General features: G+C 33.9%; 1 protein-coding gene and 1 non-coding gene across 2 annotated transcripts; one reads left to right on the top strand and one right to left on the bottom strand.

Annotated features, from left to right (window-relative positions):
* Positions 1-2,060: 2,060 nt before the first annotated feature.
* On the bottom strand, positions 2,061-2,132 carry Trnaw-cca (transfer RNA tryptophan (anticodon CCA)). The gene has a single exon. It is a non-coding gene; the product is annotated as a tRNA-Trp (tRNA).
* A 2,320-nt stretch (positions 2,133-4,452) lies between these two features.
* LOC133184795 (uncharacterized) lies at positions 4,453-20,398 on the top strand. The gene is made up of 19 exons (XM_061319866.1): positions 4,453-4,555; positions 6,001-6,289; positions 7,326-7,516; positions 7,985-8,155; positions 8,359-8,499; positions 9,810-9,944; positions 10,146-10,257; positions 10,724-10,887; positions 12,075-12,192; positions 12,586-12,733; positions 13,325-14,682; positions 14,933-15,108; positions 15,529-15,735; positions 16,574-16,699; positions 16,865-16,999; positions 18,288-18,487; positions 18,655-18,788; positions 19,099-19,239; positions 19,539-20,398. The coding sequence occupies exons 1-19, from the start codon at positions 4,469-4,471 to the stop codon at positions 19,745-19,747; spliced, it is 4,242 nt and encodes a 1,413-aa protein (XP_061175850.1). The 5' UTR covers positions 4,453-4,468; the 3' UTR covers positions 19,748-20,398.
* Positions 20,399-20,515: the final 117 nt, after the last annotated feature.

The raw sequence follows: 20,515 nt of genomic DNA, 5'->3' as shown, positions 1-20,515 counted from the left end.
CATTTCCCAAACGTGAAAAACACCTATTTCGTGGTGGTGATGGTGGGGTCTACGTTTTTTAGGGGAGGGGGATCCAAAGTCATTTTTTATTTGCTTCAGTATATACATTAATAACTCTGCAAATTCAGGGGGGGGGGGTCCGGACCCACCGACCCCCCTCTAGATCGGTGCATGAATAAATATACCAAACTGAAAAAAGGACTGCCAAAATGACAAAGGATAGGAATAATTTAACTACATGTATATCAGATATACTATTTGTCAATTCTACACTGCAATGGTTGAGAGAGCTATGTGGTCATGGCACTATAAATAAGCAAATTTTCTATAGTCTCAATTTCAGGCCCAGGAGATCTATTAACAAGCTTAAGGGTTGTGGGAAATGTTTTGTTGTGAAAATAGTTAAAGAATATATTAAAAACAGACGGTTAGTAATATTTTTGGATGTCACCTTATAAATCGAGGAAAGTGTGCACTTTTTTGTGCTCATATACAATTTTTTTAATGGATAGATTTCTATAGCTAGCTCTCTGGTCGTCCAACTCAATTTTTGGGAGGACCAGCGAGCTACAAATGTAATAGCTGGAACACATGCTTTTTTCACTAAATAAAAGAATCCATTTCATATATTTTGTTGGATCTGTGGGGTAATTTGTTGACCACACAGCTTCCTTAATATACTAGTACCCGTATCAGAAATCAAACGAGTATAAGTCGTATGTACAAACGTATTGCCCCCCTCCCCCTTTCCTCTTCCTGCACAGGCATAAACACAAGTTCATGAAATAACAATGATGTATGCACTAACTGTTCACCTATGACAAACTTTAATCAAACAGTTTTGTGGACTATATATTTGAGATGTACAGTCCTGAGTGTAATGGGGAAAAAAGTTTTATTACATTTTCAACAGTGAAATACTGTGATTTATTCATTGAATAAAAGTGATATTCTCTCACAGTGTGAAAGGATACCAAAAATGCTATTCTCTCACAGTGTGAAAGGATATCAAAGTAATTAAAAAATTAATTTCTGGCCTGTCATAAGATAGAGATAGTAACTAAGCATCTTGATAGAGCTAAAACTGCAAATTTCTTCCTAAATATGTTGCTAAAATCCATGCTATGTAATGTTTTCAATCTGACACACAACTTCTAAGCTATGACGTCTCAACCGCTCAACTATGACGTCAGGCCTAAGACACTGTGTTAAGAAATAACAGAGGCAAAGGGAAAATCAAAGAAAATGTAATAAACAGAAAATTCAATGTTTTGTAGATGAATATGGAATTTATTTCACGAGTGAGACAGGATTTTTTTATATTTTCACTCGTGCTTCGCACTCGTGAAAATATCAAAAAATCCTGCCCCACTCGTGAAATAAATTCCATATTCATCTACAAAACATTGAATATCCTCTATATATTTTCCGAGCAATACATATATACCAGCCACATTATGTAACAAATTTTGTTTTTAACTTTAGAATTAAATTAAGTTAATTAATTTTTATCTTTGAAATTAAATTTATTTAATCTAATTAAATAGATAAATTTAGAATGGAATTAAAACTTTTTGCTGAAAATTCATCAGAATGGAGCAATCTTCGTAAATTATATAAAGGCACAAGTAGTGATTCTGTCGGAAATGTAGTCTTTCTGTTCTATATTTTATTCTATATTTATCTCAAGAAATTATAAACATATAATATATGAATACATTTATACATTTTTTTTTCTTATGTGTATACACGTAGTTTATCATCTTCTTAGCTTCAGATATGTTGTTTTTGTCCTACCCTACTGCATGTTAAACTGGAAACTTATCTGAAGAGATCAAAACCGCCGTCTTTCAATCACATTATTTGGTAACCAGTGAATTTCATGAATTTTTAAACAAAGTTAGAAACGTCGATTTATCTCTACTACTTTTATTTTCTGCTTCATTCCATTTGTCCTTTAAAACTAAAACTAACTTGCAACAGTAGCTATTTAACCTGTCCATCCCAATATATTCTTTGTTGCCAAATATTTTGCTAAAGGAGAAAAAGAAGTCATGCTTTGACCCCGACGTGATTCGAACACGCAACCTTCTGATCTGGAGTCAGACGCGCTACCGTTGCGCCACGGAGTCGTACATACCAAATCGATGGTTAAAGAAAAACAAATCAAAGCTTTTTTTAATATTAAACGGAAGCATTGAAATATGTATGAAAAATTCAATCTGTAGAATAATAGGATGGGATGGTATTTGTGCTCGCAATACCTATGAGATGTATTTCGTGAATACTCAGTCATTTTCAAACGAAGATTTATCGTGCAAGGTTAAGAAATTTGCTCAAGCGCATGCGCAGGTAAACTTTGAAAATGGCGGAGGAATTGAATGAATGAAGTGCAAATGTTTAAATGTTTTAATTGCTTTACTGTAGGTATATCACATTAAAGCATTTTTGTAATATCATTTTTAGCGACATAATTTTTAAAATAATTTATTGAAAAAATATGGAAAAAAGCTTTCTTCTTCCTCGGCACACAGTTGTACGAGTCAAGCCTAAACATGATTATTTCAACATGTTTATGTTTTGATTTTATCGTAAATATCATTATGGGTCAGCAATTGAAATATCTATCTTGAACATTTACAATGATAAAATCTGTTCTTTCGTAGAATTTTTGTGATGTATACAGATTAATGCATTTGAAAAGTATTTGCAAAATTGAAGTCACTAGGCCTGTACAGAAAATATTACCCCCCCCCCCCCTTTCAGCAGTTGGAACCATTCGTTCAGTTAGGATATAGGCCTAATAGCCCGATCCCAAATGGGATATAAATTTATAGTGCAAAAAAAGAACATTTATCCCACAGAAGATTTAAAACTTCTTGGTGGTCAATCTCACAATCTGTAGGGTCATCGAAAAACTCACTTGATCAATTTTATGAGGATTTACAACTTTACAACAGTATAAGTTAAATTTTTTTTTCATTTTTTGCACTGTAATTATTTACTCCATTTGGTTTATTATAATCCATTCAGGCCATTATACCCCATTTAGGCAAGTGGTTCCAACCTGTATAGTGTGGTGAGTGTTGATTAGGGATGGGTATTGGCAGAAATTTCATTTCGTGATATATCACGATTTTTTCCCAAAAATATCACGATAAATCGTGATATTTTTGCATACAATGTTTACTACAATTTCATATGAATTTCCATAATATTTCCTAAAAATATGCTATAAAAACATAACTTTACTGTTAAAATATTTATTTATTTAATGTAAAGAATGTTTGGATGCAGTTGTTTAACTGTTTTCAACATTTTTTACACTTCCTGTAATTGTCATTCAAGACTGAACAAACAAATGAATATTTATAGTTATGTACCAAATACTTAGTCTTTGTATCACAATACGTATCACGCAATAAAAAATTGTGATATACCGGTATACCGATAAAATCGCGCATCCCTAGTGTTGATTGACTCCTTTCTGGATATTCTGACATCACAAAAAATTGTTCACATTAATGTATGCACCCAAGGGTCTTTCTTCAAAAATTTTGTATGCCCTACAGGGCTCGACATTAACTTTTTTACCTACTTGTCCATTTGGACAAGTGACCAAGACATTTACTTGTCCGAACTTCAACTTCATTTGTCCGAAAATTTTTCAATAAAGATCTAATACTGTCAACTTGAAAAGTAATGAAAACTAAATAAAGTCCATTACATGTGCTTGATTTATTCGTGATGTTATTGATAAATACAACAAACACATAAAACGAAATTTTATCTGACAACAACAAGTAAACCTGTCAACATCAAACGGAATCCAAACTTTGTTAAGTTCTTAAGTTCCATGCCTTTTCAGTAGTATGCAATCAGTGAACTTTGATCCTGATCAAATGGGAATCGAAGTCCGGTTTTTATGTACAGCTTCCGTCTTGAAACTATGAAACTACCGATTAACTTTCAACAGTTGTTCTTTTTATTATTTAGAGACTCCTTTACATTAAAATGCACTTGTCCAATCGGACAAGTGCCTAGCAATATTCACTTGTCCATAATTTTTTTTCACTGGTACCGGACAAGCGTTAATGTCCAGCCCTGCCCTATGTGTGTTCTGCCTATATAAGAATTTCATTCAGGGAAGTTTAAGTGCTCTGACTGTGTACCGCATTCTTAAAAACATTGCAAGAAATGACATGTTGACCTGGATAGATGTACATGTAATAATACTGTGTTAGTTCTTGGAAATGTATCCTGAGCAAAAGTAGGCTCAAGTGCTGATGAATGGATGTGATACGAACTCCTCATGAATTAAATTTGTCTAAAAATATTGGATTTTAATTATTATTTTAATGGACATTATCTTGTTTCATTTTTTTTTTTTTGAAAACTTCAGGTAGCATATCAGGCATTAATTCACAACTACAAAATATTTTGTAGAAGAACTGGAGCTAACTGAGGCATGGACAGATTCAATGAGTATTCACCATATCCTGACACATTTTATAGCAGACCATATCTCTCCTCAACTCCAGATGTTCTGCAGTCGGTTTGTATCTTGCCTGGATAGATTAACGAAACACTGCTTAAATTTTGGATTAAATGATAGAAAACCTCATAAACACATGATAAAGAATATGAAATTACCTGCACATGTTTCTTGTTGCCCAGTAAAAAACTACTGTGCACATTAAAACAATTTAATTGTAGCATTTCAGAAATCAAACATATTCATAGTAACACTCAACCTAAAACTTGTGTAAATCTAATCTACAAATAAAATCATCATTCTGGAAGCAATGCAGCAGATCATCCATTAAAAAAAATAATAAAATGGAGACTGCAAAGTCACATGTTGCAGAAATGCAATCAGAACTCCTCGGATGTCTTGCAAACTCGTCAATCACAGTGATTGTTGAGATAAGGAGACAACCAAGGAGTTCCTATTGACTGGAGTGAGAGATAGTATTCTATACACTTAATTTTTCTAACAATCATATTTACACCAGATGATTTTTTTTAAACATTTCCTTCAATTCTAATGGATTTGTTGCACAAAACCAGAATTTCAACTAATAAATTATTTTAGTTCATTCTCTGGACATCGAGATGTATAGAAGAATATTCTGCATTTCATTTATCATGTTTATATTAGGGATGGCAATTTGTAATCGGTTAACCGGTTACTCGGTCGGAACGATGGTAATCGGTTAGAAAATCTGTAATCGGTTAGTCGGAAAAAAATTAATATATGTGTAAATTTGAATACAATTTCCTGAAAATTCATTTTAAAAAATACAAATAAAATTTTCTGAAATGTTAGCATGTTCACCTATCTATTTAAGCTGATTCGCAGATAATTAAGGCTCTCCAGATTGACATCGCATGGGGGTAATTGGTCACTTTTCGAGTCGTTAATTGCTGTCTAAACACATGTCGTTACCCACCCTTTCCTGTGTTTCTTTAATGATTTTAATTAAACGATCGTTGACTTCTGTGAACTGATCATAATTTGTACCTTACCCCATCTTTCCTTTGCAGTTACCTATCAAATTATATTCTAAAAAAAACATCGTAAGATAAGCGATAATTCAGACTTAATTTTGATTATGGTGACAATGCAGACTGAACTTCCATGACATCTTTTCTGAAAATTTTTTAATGCATCTGCAACCTCATGATGTTTCATGGGTTTCTTAATTTTTTCTTTGCTTTTTTCCTTTTTTTTAGCCCATTAAAGTTGAAATACAATATATGCTATGTAGTATTCTGATCATATATAAATATAAGCATAATATTACTACATGAACATCTTTATAGTCTTACTTATTTGAGGGTAGCTATGTCGAGAATTTTTGATACGATTAACCGACTAATGGGTCGGAACGTCTTGCGGTTAACCGATTGGCAATTCTGTATTCGATTGCCATCCTTAGTTTATATATATATATTTTTGCAACATATTTAATGAACATTAGGATTTGTTTTGAGCAGAGAAGGTACAGAGACTTGAACATGAACCACAGTTTGAGCAGCTTAGGCAGAGGGAGTGTGTTTGGGGAGAGGATCACATTTGGATCACCCAGTTACCCCTCCCCTCTTGACAGAATTCGAGCTGATAGAGCAGATCTCAGATATGCTGCAGAGCTCAATGGGGTGAGAGAATCCTCATTTGAAATAAACCAGTCCTTTCCAAAGATGACAAAAACGGCCAGATGTCTGGACGAAACTATGGCAAAACCAAAGGCCAGGAAACCCAGTTCAAAGGAGAAGTATGAATTAGGTAAAATTACAGGGATCAAAATTACATGTACAATAATTTGATTATATCCAGTTGGTTCTGTTATTATTGCATTTTTGATTAACATTTAGAGCTGGGGATGGACACATAGTCACAAACTTGAATCATACTTCAAGTCTCTCTGAACAAGAAATCAACTTTCTTGAATTCCACAGGTACTGTAAAAGTGGTTATTTACGCGTGGGGGAAATTTACACTACTTACGCGGTAAGCTTAGAACCGCGTAAATTACCCCCGCGCGTATGGTCACAAAATTTCAAACTTCTGGAATAATTATAGATTATTACTTAAACTGTTAAACCGGTTGAACCAGTCGTATATTAATCGTGGTATTGAACGCACGTGAGTAGATAAATACATCACAAACAGCGATGAAAACGTAACTGTTCATTTTTTTAATTGTGCGATGAAAAATGCATCTTCATATTAAATATTTTAAAGCAACGTCATGCAATTAAAGCTTCAAAACATCGATACTCATTTTCATTTCCTTTATATATTCGTGTATGTCTCTCTTAATTTCAAATAATTAGTCCAAAATATTACATAAACTCACAGTCACTACAAACATACCTATTAAATTAATTATCAACACTCGACACGCAGATACAGGTAAGTAGATCCCACTTTGAAGTTTGAGCTTGCGTAAATAATTACAATAAAGCGTACACAAGTTGTTCAGTTGTTCACACTTCAGCGCATTTGACTGTGCACATCGACGTTATATTTACCAATCCAACAGTATAATTTTTATTGATTTGTTTAGTTTGTAATTATTTTTTTTTTCTTATCATTTTCAAAGGGGAACAACTCGATGTTGGTAACGATGGCCGCGTAAATTTTTCTCGGTAATTCGTGCCACCGCGTATATTACAACAACGCGTAATGTTTGATGGTCACAAACGCGTACTTAACAACCAGTGTAAATAACCACTTTTACAGTAGTTTTTTTTTTTTTTTTTTTTTCACATTTTATAATTAGGACCAGTGGTTTAATATGATTATTTCTGTTTTTCAGGCTGTGAATTCAATGATGTAAGCTTCAGTCCAGGTCAGAGCAAGAGTTCCTTTACCTGTGATCTCCACCCCGAGAGACAGAACTGGTCATTTTACAGCTACATAGGAGGGGGTCAGTCAGGGTCGGTCTATCCAACCACCATACATAATCCAAATAAAGCCATCTGTACCATTGACTCATTGTCGTCAGAGGTATCTATAGTGTAATAAGAGACCCAAACATTTTGCTTTATTATACAAACATGTATTAAATATCACATTATTTTGCACAATGTTTTGGTTACTGTAAAAGTTCTTTTTTTCCAAGGGGGTCATAATTCCACAGAATCACAATTTCTGTTCAATCCGCAGGAAATTATGCAGATTTCTTATATAACCACTATATGTCATAAATGTACTTAAAGTACGTTGGGACAAGTTTCCGTGGAAAATTTGTGACTGCGTACAAAGGGATAATAAATACAACAAAGAAAAAAGTACTTCTACAGTATATTAAGAAAACACATACTGAATATTGTGAAAAATATTAGGTTTGGCATTCTGCAATTGAGTAGATTATATTTTTTATGGTGAATGAAAATCAAATTCAAAGAAACCAGCTGTTGCAACAGGCATACTTTGTTGCACATATTTATTTAATTTGTGTTTCTTTTTTTCCAGATTTTGATTGCCAATGACATGGCCTGTGAATTATTTGGGTATGAAACAGAGGAACTTTTGGGCAAAAAGCTTAAAGATTTAATCAAGCTAAAACCCAAGGAGCAGGCCACAATACTGGAATGCCATTTTGATGAAACATCAGGAAATATTGTCAGTCTTGCTGGCAAAGTGGTAAATGTCTGTTTATTAGATATCAGATGCTAAATTAATTAATTGAAAGAAAAAGATTAGATTTTGATTGCCATAACAATCCAAAAAGTGTATAATCTAAGTCAATCTTATCTTGATAAAGAAAATTGTAACCATGGTAACAAGGCTTAATAATTAATTGACTGATTAACCATACATGTATTGCTGATATTTTTGGAAAATAGGTGGATGCTGTTGATAACAATGGACTAGTCATGCCAATATCTGTGTGGGTCAAAAGGTTGGACCAAGAAAAAGAACAGAGAGCATTGGTTGTCATGGAACCAGTTGAGAGAACTGTTGCTATGGTGACATTTAATGATGAGGTATTTCCTAAAGTATTGCATAATAACATGAAGCACATGGCTCAGCGGTTATAGGTGTTTGGTCAATAATCCAAAGGTCGCTGGTTCAAGCCCCACTGTGGGCCCTTGATGTTGTGCAGTGATGATTCTCATCTGATATTCCACTAATTTGAATCCAAGAATCCAATATTTACAAGTACTTTCCGATATTTCAGTACTTTTGCTTTTTGCAGCGACCCGTTTCCATTTTTGTCCAGGTAAAAAAATTGAAGTTGTTTCGTCCATGTTTTTATATAATCTGCATCATCCAGACATTTCCTATATCTCCAAGTAAGGTAAACACAAATGCAGGGATGACTGAGACTTCCTTACAATGACATGGCGGTTCATCCAGCCAGGTCAAGATGTAAAAAATGTTGAACAAACTGTTACACTTCAATTTTTGTCCCTCATTTAAACCTATTTTGGGTTTGCTAAAGCCCATATTTCGTCAGCCCCTCGACTTCCAAACTATTTCAGATATTTTGGCCAATTCACAGAATCATCACTGGTTGTGTGTTGTGTCCTTTGACAAGGCACTTTATCTGCACTGTCTCAGTCCACCAAGCTGTAATGGGTACTGACTTACCACTGCCACTTAACTTGTGATGGACTATTGTCCCATCCAGGGGGGGAGTCGATGACTCTCATCTGCTTAGCACCACAGATACTGGGTATAACTATAAGCACTGATCTTAAGAATAACATGACTTGAAGGAAGATTAAACTTTTACTAGTTGCATAATTAACAACAAACAAAAAGGACCCCAATACAAAGAGAATTCATCGGGAAAGGGGGAAGGGGGTGTCAATCTCCTACCAATAGATTAAAAAAAGCATTTTCTATATATGACTTTCACAGTTACAAAAGTTATTTCCCTTTGCGGGGTCAATCTGGGATCAACCGGTGTAAGGCACTGTTCTCCCTCTATAAAATTACCAACTTTACTGGGCAATGTTTTACAAATAAAATCTCTATGAATATGCTCATTATGATTTTTATGTTGCCCCATACTATGGCAATACAGGTACGAATCAAAATTGTCAGATAGCGTTGAAGGTTGAATATTTACAGGTAAGTTACAAAGGATATAGTGAGAAGAATGAGCGTTACGCCAACAAAGGGAGATAAGTCTTAAGAATGTGAAATTCATCTATTGGTTATTGAATGATAATAAAATGGAATATAATTCTGTAAACAAAGTCCCTCCCGTACTCTAGATTCGTTCTTTATTTGACTTTAATGTAAATACTTGTATTATGTTGAAATAACTTTCTATTCCATCAAACAGGGAAGAATTTTGTCCTGTGACCATCAGATGGCATACTTGTATGGGTATTTTTCACCAGATGACCTGGAAGGCCTCAAAATTAAACAGTTGATTCCTTCCCTAAAATTACCAGCTGCAGGAAAGCCATTAGAAAAGGTATACATTTCTGAAGATCTCTTTTTAATGATTTTTGTGTGTTATCCTGAAAATCTGACTTCAGTTTGCATTTATTATTGAGTTAACAGTTTATCCATAATTGCTCATTCTGTATTGAAGAAAGCTGGAAAATTGTGTAACTAATGCAGCAAACTCTGGGGTTTTTTTTGTTTTTCATTTAACTTCTATTCAACTTTGCAGGAAATAAGAAAACAGAGAGCAACTGGGAGAACAAAGGATGGAGCCTCTTTCCCTCTCAGTCTGTCAATCAAGTTGGCAACAGAGGTGGAAAATTCCAGCTACGCATCTGCAGGTGCTTTTCCATTTACATGTTTTTTTGAAAGTTTGATATACATGTACCATGGTATGTACATGTACACATACCAACTTATAAATAATGATTACAGCATCCAAGGAAATAAATATTGAATTACTTTATAAGTATGGGCCTCAACCAGCAATCTATGGATTGACCGAATGAAAGGGCTATATTTGTTATATTATTTTATTTTGTTTATATTTTTTTATTTTATTATTTACTTTGGAACAAATAGGAGATAAGCAAATTCATTATATTGGAATCGGTAAGTTTTAAATACTTCTAACCATTATAAACACATCTTTGGATTTTCCCTATGTTATTTCTAGTAACTCATCTCAATCTCGTAAAATATAATTTTGCACTTGAAATCAAGCAAATCAATTAGATTTATTGAAATACACAGTAAATAGATATATTTTGATATTGATTAAAAATCATTTTATTACTTTTCTTTCAGGAGGTCTCCATGATGATACCGAAAATATTTATGTCGGTATTTTGTGGGTGTTTTCCAACATTAGTGGCCTTGTTACGTTGCTTCCAGATGGAACTATTAACAGTATCAATGAAAATTTTGCCCTAATGCTGTTTGGGTATTCTAGTGCAGATCTCATAGGGAAGGTACAAATAAAGTATTTAGGAAGTAATATTCATCTTGTAAAGAATAAAAAGAAAATACAATTTTTATAGCAAACATTTTCAGTAATATATGTGTATGCAATGTTTTTACCTTGACAGTTCTTTGTACACAGTGAAATTTGTCTTAATCTGGATGTTATGTACATGTATTCTGAAATCTTGCTTAATACTATGTAAACTTTAAGTCCCTTTCAATAAATTCGATTGTTAAAAATATTGTCTAATCTGGAATGTTGTTAAATCCAGCCAATTTCTATGAAACCAGTGGTGTCCAGATTAAACAAGTTTTACTGTATATGTACAAAGTAGATCTTCACTAGTGATGAAACGATTGTCGCCGACAATCGATTGTCGATCGTTTGGAGCTCTTCGATGCTACTAATCGATTATGAAACAAAAGTCGCCGACATCGCTGACAAAGATATTAAGGGTTAATTCGGGTGTAAACTTCAAATTTTATTACCAAAAAGACATTTGCAGACATTTTAAAAGTTATCCTGAATGTTTAAAACGTAAAAATCTTTTTCACTTCACTTCAACGGTTCAGTTCAACGTTTATTGTTGACAATTTTTACCGCCATGATTGAATGTAAGGTCAGGCTAAAAACAGGAAATGGCCAGCGTGATGGGGTTCTACTATATTAAATCAGAAATACATGAACAGTACAGAAGTTCTATAAACTTATTTATTATTTAACAATTTTATAAGTCCAAATGAAATTAGACAAAGTAATTCCTAGAAAATAAATAATAGAAGGTGTTACTAATATCAGTAATGTTCCCACTTGCATACATGTATTAATTTTTTTAATGAAGCATCGTGCAGAAATTTAACTCTTATTTTCAATTTTACTGAGAGAAAATAAAGAATTAGAATACTTTGTCATTAAACAAATTTATTGAAAAAAATTATTCTGTTTATTTATATATATTACTGATTTTATTTACTTATTAAACTCTGAATAGTAAAGGATACATATGTTGTTTTTGTGATTATACATGTATGCTTTAACACGTTAAGGAATCTCTTATCTTATTTAAAAGGGTAAAAAATCCAATTATAGCCGATTATCAATCGATTATGTGTTTCCGATTACAACCGATTATCGATTATGATTTTTCTCCGATTATTCAACACTAATCTTCACAGAGAATAAATGTTGTTGCAGGATATTTCAATTTTGATTCCTGATTTTTACGACATCTTGGAACTTGAGGAGAACTCGGAGGCTGGCAGTTATCACAGTGAACTGAACAACTCAAACCCTTCACCAGAGAACAGGAAAGGTTTGATTATTTTCACACATCAGTATTATGAATACCTGTAGGAGATACTAAAAAAAAATTATGTTGTTTTAAATCACAATTTTATTGGTGGTATCTACAGATAAACAGAATATTCAGTTCCTATATGTAAGTTTTAAAATCAGTCCCTTACAATTGCAATGTACAGTCAAACCTCATTATATCAAACTTGATGGGACCAAGAAAAAGGTTTGAGATATCCCAGGATTCAAGATATCAAGGGTACAATACTTAAAGAATAAGCGATTGGGACTTCCAAATCACTTCGGTATATCCATGGTGTTCAAGATATCTTTGCTCGAGATACCGAAGGTCAACTGTATGTGCTATTGTAATGGTATTTAAATTACTTCAGTGTTAAATATATTTATATAGATATACAGGAAGTGGACAGTAGTGATGACCAGGGTATAGGGAGCAGTATTACCTCTAACCATTGTCCCCCTGTAATAGACAGTCACCCACTGCTGGGTCCAGGGGTCACCTCCACCCCCAACAGAGCTCAGACTGTTTCATTCTTCAGGTACAGTGATAAAAAGTAAAATGAGAAGTTTTTCCTTGCAAAGAGTTGTGAGGCACATGCAATACATGAATTAGGGGTGAAACGATACGCATCCTTCACAATACGATACATATATAATTTTGTCTCGGTTCGGTTATTTTCGATACGATACGTTTTGATAGAAAACAATTGCATTGTTGTTTTATGTTTTGTTTCACTAAATCCTGTCACTAAATCTATGAACAAATTGACTAGAAGAAATTAATTAGAATGATTTGACTGTTAAAGATAATTTTACAAACTATCAGTCCTCAAAAATTTACATTTAAAAAATTAAATTATGCTGAGTAGCATGTTTTTACTTATACTAAACCTGACTGAATAACGATCCCGACTAAAAAATTGAACCGAACCGAAAATGGAGATTTTGTACTATGTACCAAACCAAAAAAAAAACACCTCGGTGAATCGATACCGCTGTGAACCGTTTCACCCCTAACATGAAAGTGGTTACTTTCAACAGTAGGGTGACCTTAAGTTTCCTTATCAAAGATCAATCCTCTTTCATAGTGAGTAAAGTTAATATTGTAATTATTCCATCTTTTCTTCTAGGAGAGGATCTGATAAAGGATCAGGGAGTGAGATGGAAATCTCCCCATTAGCTGTAGGACTGAAGGAAGATCTGATTGGTAGACTAGAATTGAGTGACAGCGAGGAGGAGGGGCCTTTTGTTGACACGGCAGCCACTCCTGTAATCAGAACAGATGCAAGGTCACCAGAAAACAACCACAGTAATGTATCTAACTCCAGTACTGAGACAGTTCCAACAGCAAGGGAGGTCACCAGAAATGCAGCGGTGATACAGGAAGCAAAAGAGAAAGAAGACTTTTCTCCTCCTAGTAAAATTTCTGAAGATAATGTGGATGGTGAAGAGAAGACAACTTTGGGGGAGGAACTTAACCAAAAAGTGAATCGATCTGGACAGGTGGAAAAGATAGTTGTAAACTGTGTGGAAGATAAAATTTCTGTAGTGTGTAGTTCTAACGATAAAGAATCCGAGCCTCAGGAGCCAGCAACATCAGCACAGGCTCCAGTTAGGAATAAAGAAAGCACTGAAAACTCGTCAGAAATGGCAACTGACTGTGACCATGTTATTGCTGACAGGACAGAATTTCTCCAGACACTTCAAGACACAAGTAAAATTTTGATGGAGATTCAGTCAAGTATTGGAGATAGACAGCCTGTTAATGACCAGAAGTTACACAAAGACAATATTGAAAGAGAAACAAGTAGAGAGGTGCCAAAAATTGTAGAGACAGATGATAAACATCATGAGAAACAAGATCTAAATGTATCAAATTCTACAGTAGAGCTGTTAACTGCTGATGTGGAAGTGTTAGATTTAGGTGATTCAGGTTGTACAGACAGGGATGTTAAGGGAGAAAGGGAATCCACTTTTGGGGACAAATCAGGGACATTAGCAGACATTAGCAGCAGTGTTCATTCTAGTGCTATTTTAAAAGACATTTCCGGGGAGAGTCTCAAGGAAGATTTATCTTTCCCTGCAAGTCATGACTACATTCCAAAGTGCAATACAGAATGTGTTACAGATGATATTACTAGTAGTTCAGTGGAAAATTCTGTTGATTATGTAGAGAATGTACACCATTCACTAGGTCACCAAATTAGGAACAACTCCTGTCATTCCAGTGGCCACAGCACTGACCACCGGCCCACCAGTGAGTCGTCATGTGATCCATTGTCCAGTTACAACCACAGCAGCTTTCTGACCGACAGTGTGAGTTTTCATGAGAGAGATAGTGGGTGCAGTCCAAGGAAACATAAAAGGAGGGACAGAAAAACAAATCCCTCTAATCAACACAGCTCCTACTCCTCAACAAGTCAGTCTATGGCACTCCCAGAGGGTTCATATGCTGGGCAAGGAAAACATAAAGACAGGTCCTATTTAGGTAATATTAGTGATGCACTATCAGTTAGCACTAGGTACAAGTATTACATTAACATTATTAGATTCACAGGGACTTTAATCTTGAGTTGTTTTTTTTATAGATTATTTTGTTGACAGTAAAAAATGATGTCATTAAACGTAATAAAAATGATTGTAATTCATTCATCCATTGGTGTAAACATAATGCAGATATACAAACACATAATCTTTCTTATGCTAAAACACACATATATATGTGTACTTTTTTGTAGGGATAATATTCCAGATTAAGCGTGTAACATTGGAAGATGGGAGTGTCAGATACTGTATGTGGGTGTCCAGAGATCCCGAGGAGCCGGCCGAGGGAGGCAGATCTTTTGCCAATCTTACCCTGGCCACAACTCTCAACAGCACCATGGACCGCTCAGGCAACTTTAGTCTGGGAGATGTAAGAAAATTGAAGTTCCATCTCACACATTTTCACACACAAGCTAGTTGGAAATTAAGAAAATGGGTGAAAGAATTTTTTAAAATAATTTTACTACCTTGTCTAGATTGTAGTGAAATCAGGTCATTTCAAAATATGGTCCATTTTTCATGGATTACATGTACATACAATTGTATAGAAAGTTACCTAATTTACACAGGAATGGACAAAATATTATTTTATTTTAGTTAATTATTAATTTTATTCTATTTTGACGGCAGTCAAGTGTATTGATGCCTATTAAACAATGTTGCGTGAAAACTAGCATGTGTCTAACTGATGAAAGATTGTTTCAAAATAACATAACGATTGTGATTTTGTTGTGAAGTTTATGACTGATTTTATGGTTTATAAATGAAAATGGAAGAAACAATTTTTCAGTTACTGACAGAAAAAGCTTGTTCTGAATCAAAAGTGGAAAATAAGGAGGATGACTTGTCCCCCAGGAGTGTAGAGGAGCAGGTTGAGGAGGATGGACCCTCCCCAGGGAGGGGGCTTTATGACATTAAATATCACACCCTTAATGCAATTGGCAAGGGAGCTTTTGGATTTGTGAAGTTAGCTAGGAGAAAAATTGATGAAGAAGAGGTATTATTGAATACATACAATTAATTAAACCAATAGCTAATAATCATATCCTTGAGAGAGAATTAAATATATTGTATATGTGCATAATGATAGAATTTTAAGAGCATTAGTGTATCACTAAAGTTCTTTAAAAGCTTCATAACGCATGTATATGTATATTGTTTCTGATGGGTTTTTAAGGAGAATATGTTAGATTGTAAAGGTATCTACTGTAAATCACCAAATACTTGCGTCAACTTATTTTTGTGAGAAAGTAGTATTGTAGTTATAAGCAAGACAAAATTGTCTTTATTGTTCTTTCCTACTTTTAAAAGTGAATTATGAACTTTTCATGAGTAAACTGCCTCATTATTACGCAAAAATAAAGTTCTTGCAAATAAGATGATTTACAGTAAAAAAAATCGTTGAGTAATTCAGAAATGTTCATTATACTGTTGAATATCAAGAGGTGACAGATGCCACTTGAATATTAGCACAAAGATGAAAAAGAATTCAAAAATTGTGAAACAAAAGATATATGTATACTATATAAATCTGCACATGCAGTGAGATTTAATGTTTCATTTTATAAACATACATATTGACAATAATATGCTCAGTTGCAGCAGATGCTGTATAATCTCTTGTTTGTGGGGGGACCAGTGTTTCTGGATTTCATTAGTCTCCCTTACCCATAAATTTACACCCCCAAAAAATCACCATTTCAACATATGGTTCATTGAATAGGAGTTCCCACAAAATTACATACCCATCAATGGGTAACATTTTATTGTCCAGGAAAATTGACCCCCACAAATTAAATAATTCTGCAATATACTTTTCCTTTATTTATTACCAGGTTGTGGTGAAGTTTATCAAGAGGAATAAAGTGTTATCAGAATGTTGGACAGTGGACCAGAGAGGCCAAAGGTTACCACTGGAGGTGTCGCTTCTGAAAATGCTGCATCATCCAAACATTGTCAGGGTAATCAGTAAAGATAAATTCTGAGTACAAAACATTTCTGATACTTATTGGCACTGTATTAATGATTTTATTTGATGTCCAGTGCGTACTTTTCAGTGGTCAGTTAAAATTCTTTATTTCTATTTACTGTAGTAAAGTTTCAGTTGAATACTGAATGATTTTCAGGTACTTGAGGTGTTTGAGAATGATGACTTCATCCAGATGGTCATGGAAAAACATGGCAGTGGTATGGACTTGTTCGAGTTCATTGATCGCTCACCACTGTTAGATGAGGCACTTGCCAGCTATATTTTCAGACAGGTAAATTTCTATTCACATATTTTTATGCCCCGCCATGAATATGGCCGGGGCATATAGTGTTTGTCATGTCCGTCTTCCGTCCTTCTGTCCTTCCATCACACTTTGCGTTTAGCTCTGTTCAAAGCTCAGTTTCAAAGAAACTATCCAAGATATTTTTATCAAACTTCATATGCTGATAGATATTGATGAGGGCTATGCAACTGCATCAACATTTTTTGACCTTGACCTTTCCTTTGACCTTGACCTCACTTTTCTTAAATTAGTGTTTAGCTCAGTTTTAAAGATACCATTCAAGATAGTGTTATCAAACTTCATATGTTGATACATACTGATGTAAGCTATTCAATTGCATCAACATTTTTTGGACCTTGACCTTTCTTTTGACCTTGACCTCACTTTTCTTTAATTAATGTTTAGCTCTGTTTTAATGAAACCATTCAAGATATTTTTAACAAACTTCATATGCTGATACATACTGATGAGAGCTATTCAACTGCATCAATATTTTTTACCTTGACCTTTCCTTTGAACTTGACCTCACTTTTCTTAAATAAGTTTTAGCTCAGTTTTAAAGATACCATTCAAGATAGTGTTATCAAACTTCATATGCTGATACATACTGATGAGAGCTATTCAACTGCATCAACATTTTTTGACCGTGACCTTTCCTTTGACCTTGACCTCACTTTTCTTAAATTAGTGTCAAACTTCATATGTTGATACATACTGATGAGAGCTATTCAACTGCATCAATATTTTTTGACCTTGACCTTTCCTTTGACCTTGACCTCACTTTTCTTAAATTAGTGTTTAGCTCAGTTTTAAAGAAACCATTCATAATATTTTCATCAAACTTCATATGCTGATACATACTGATGTAACCTTTTCAACTACATCAACATTTTTTGATCTTGACCTTTCCTTTGATCTTGACCACACTTTTCTTAAATTAGTTTCTGAATCAAACGTCATATGCTGATACATACTGATGTAAGCTATTCAACTGCAGCAATATTTTTTGACCTTGACCTTTCCTTTGACCTTGACCTCACTTTTCTCAATTTGTGTTAAAATGTTGCATTACTAATATACCCTTGGTGGGGCATTCATGTCCTATGGACATATTTCTAGTTTTAAATGCATCTACATTTAGATATTGTACTTTTATTTCTTTCATAGTTAGCAGAGATGATGAAGCTCTGATGAAATGTATAAAAATAATTTTTTAAAGACATTAAGTTCATCATTATTGAACTACTTGTTAGTTTGAAAAACCACTATTTTTCAGATTGTAGATGGAGTAGCCTACTTACATAACCTAAACATTGTCCATCGAGACATCAAGGACGAGAATGTCATTCTTAATGAGGACTTCCGGATAAAGTTGATTGACTTTGGAGCTGCAGCTTACATGGTGCCAGGGAAACTGTTTGGGACATTTTGCGGCACTATGGAATACTGCAGTCCTGAAGTCTTGTTGGGAAATAGGTGTGTGTTAAGAAACTGTAGAAACATCACAGATTGTACATGTTCGAAGTATAAATTGTCATTCAGTGATTAATCAATGCATTTTACTGCAAAATTTTAATGTCAAATGTTGAAATTTTGTTCACTTCTTTGAATTATTGGCTTGCCACTGAAATGCTCTACTACAGATACCAGGGACCAGAGCTAGAAATGTGGTCAATAGGAGTTACTCTATACACACTGGTCTATGGAGAAAACCCATTCTTTGATGTAGAAGAGACCATAAAAGGAAAACTTAAACCTCCATTCCAGGTTTCAAGAGGTAAATTGTTAATTCAAGCATCTTTTCTTTTATATTTTATACAACTGAAAATATTAGAAAATAAAGAGGCCCCTATTCCCTCATATAAAACTTTGCTGTGATGCTAATGAGTTTTCAAAAGAAATCTACTGTAGAATTAAAATGCACACAATTGCAGTAAACCTTGCAAAGCAAAAGTTGACAAAAAAAAACTTTCTACTTGACAATTTTATAAAAGAATAATAGTTGTTAATTATTTCATTAAGAGTTATCTCTCTTATTAGAGGGTCAGTGAACCTTAAGATTGATCACTGATTTATTTATGTTACAGCTCTAACACATCTACTCTCTGGACTCCTAAACCCCAGTCCAGCCAAGCGATTAACCATAAAGGATTGTCAGAGAGACATATGGACTAATCAACCAGTTGATCCTACACAGTACTCCTGGCAGGAAGTTCTGCCGAACTGCGGTGAGTACAGTAAAATATGCTTATAGAGAAGTGCCAGGGAAGATCAATTTTGTATCTTTATACATGTAGATATAATTCATTATATCTGAAAAGGTTTAATACCTTACAGGGAATAAAACTTAGTAACTTTGATGTAAATGTCACTTCATTATAAGCGTGTTTGCGGTAAATGTGTTTTACTAGTAACAAAAAATACAGGGGAAGAGCAAACCCCTACGTAAAATTGTAAATCTGCATTTTCATTCTGCTGTATGTCAAAGTGGATGTAATTCAATATTTGTTGATATTCCTTTTTGTAGAATTTCATGGAAACACTGCCTCGGACAACAGAATGGATTCTCCAGAGTCCAAGCAGAACTCGAAGGTAGCTGCCCCGAGCCACACAGACAGATATATTGACAAAGTGTATAGGGATGAGGACTATGTTCAAACTGTCCCTCCCTTCTCCCCTCCAAGTTATCAGACACATACCCTGAACTCTAAATATAGCTCCATTGTAGATGTTTAGCAGTGACTAAATGTGTAAATGTCAGTTGGAGGGAAAAGTGCTTCCTCTTTCAGTTTTCCATTATGGCTGTTGGGGAAAAAAGTATTAATTGTGTACATGGTAGTAGAGATTAAAAAACAGGAGCTTAACATTAATTTGATGATTAATCAAAATACTTCAAAGTTTACAGTTATACATGTATATGTTGTGTTTCGTCATTTATGATGTATATTGTGCCACATTTTACTTGTATTTATCCTGGTGCTGTTTATTTTCCCCTGTAGCAGTTTATTTTTTTTTTAAAGGTTGGATTGAATTTTAGTCTTATAGTTTACATTAAAGTTGTGTGAATATTATAGGTGTAAGAACATAGCAATATAAATCTATGCAATATGTCTACAATTTTTTTTAAACTTTGTTGTTGTTGACATTGCATGTTCTACTTGCATTGTCATTTGTGCCATGGTTGAAATTGTACTTTAGGATTACAACGGTTTCTTCAAAAACATGGACAATAATTTTAAAATGTATCACATCCTAATTGTTTTCGGTTTATTGTAGTACAATAGAAACTTATATTCATTTTGTTTGGTTTTATTGTTTTGAAAAGAGGTAGTTCTCATCTATGAAATTTGACTTCCAAAACTTTATATCTCAGTGAAAATATTAATTGTGAAGATAATAAATCAATGTCATATGATATATACTAATTTGATTGGTTGTACAGTCTGTGTATAGTATATATCAAGTTTGTTCATATAATCATGTTGAATGTAACTAGTCTATGTA

This window comes from Saccostrea echinata, unplaced genomic scaffold, assembly GCF_033153115.1.
Source record: "Saccostrea echinata isolate AGI-Se365-2 ecotype Australia unplaced genomic scaffold, CSIRO_AGI_Sech_v1 ptg000001l, whole genome shotgun sequence".
NCBI classification, from domain to species: domain Eukaryota; kingdom Metazoa; phylum Mollusca; class Bivalvia; order Ostreida; family Ostreidae; genus Saccostrea; species Saccostrea echinata.
The sequence above is the reverse complement of the archived record's forward strand: the minus strand, read 5'-3'. Positions and strand labels throughout refer to the sequence as shown.

Bases quoted from the DNA above. Each gene is read 5' to 3' on its own strand.
- LOC133184795 (XM_061319866.1), top strand. From the start codon at position 4,469: ATGGACAGATTCAATGAGTATTCACCATATCCTGACACATTTTATAGC. The intron at 10,258-10,723 runs GTGCTTTTCCAT...CTTTTCTTTCAG, and splicing joins TTCCAGCTACGCATCTGCAG to GAGGTCTCCATGATGATACC. The intron at 12,193-12,585 runs GTTTGATTATTT...ATATTTATATAG, and splicing joins TTCACCAGAGAACAGGAAAG to ATATACAGGAAGTGGACAGT.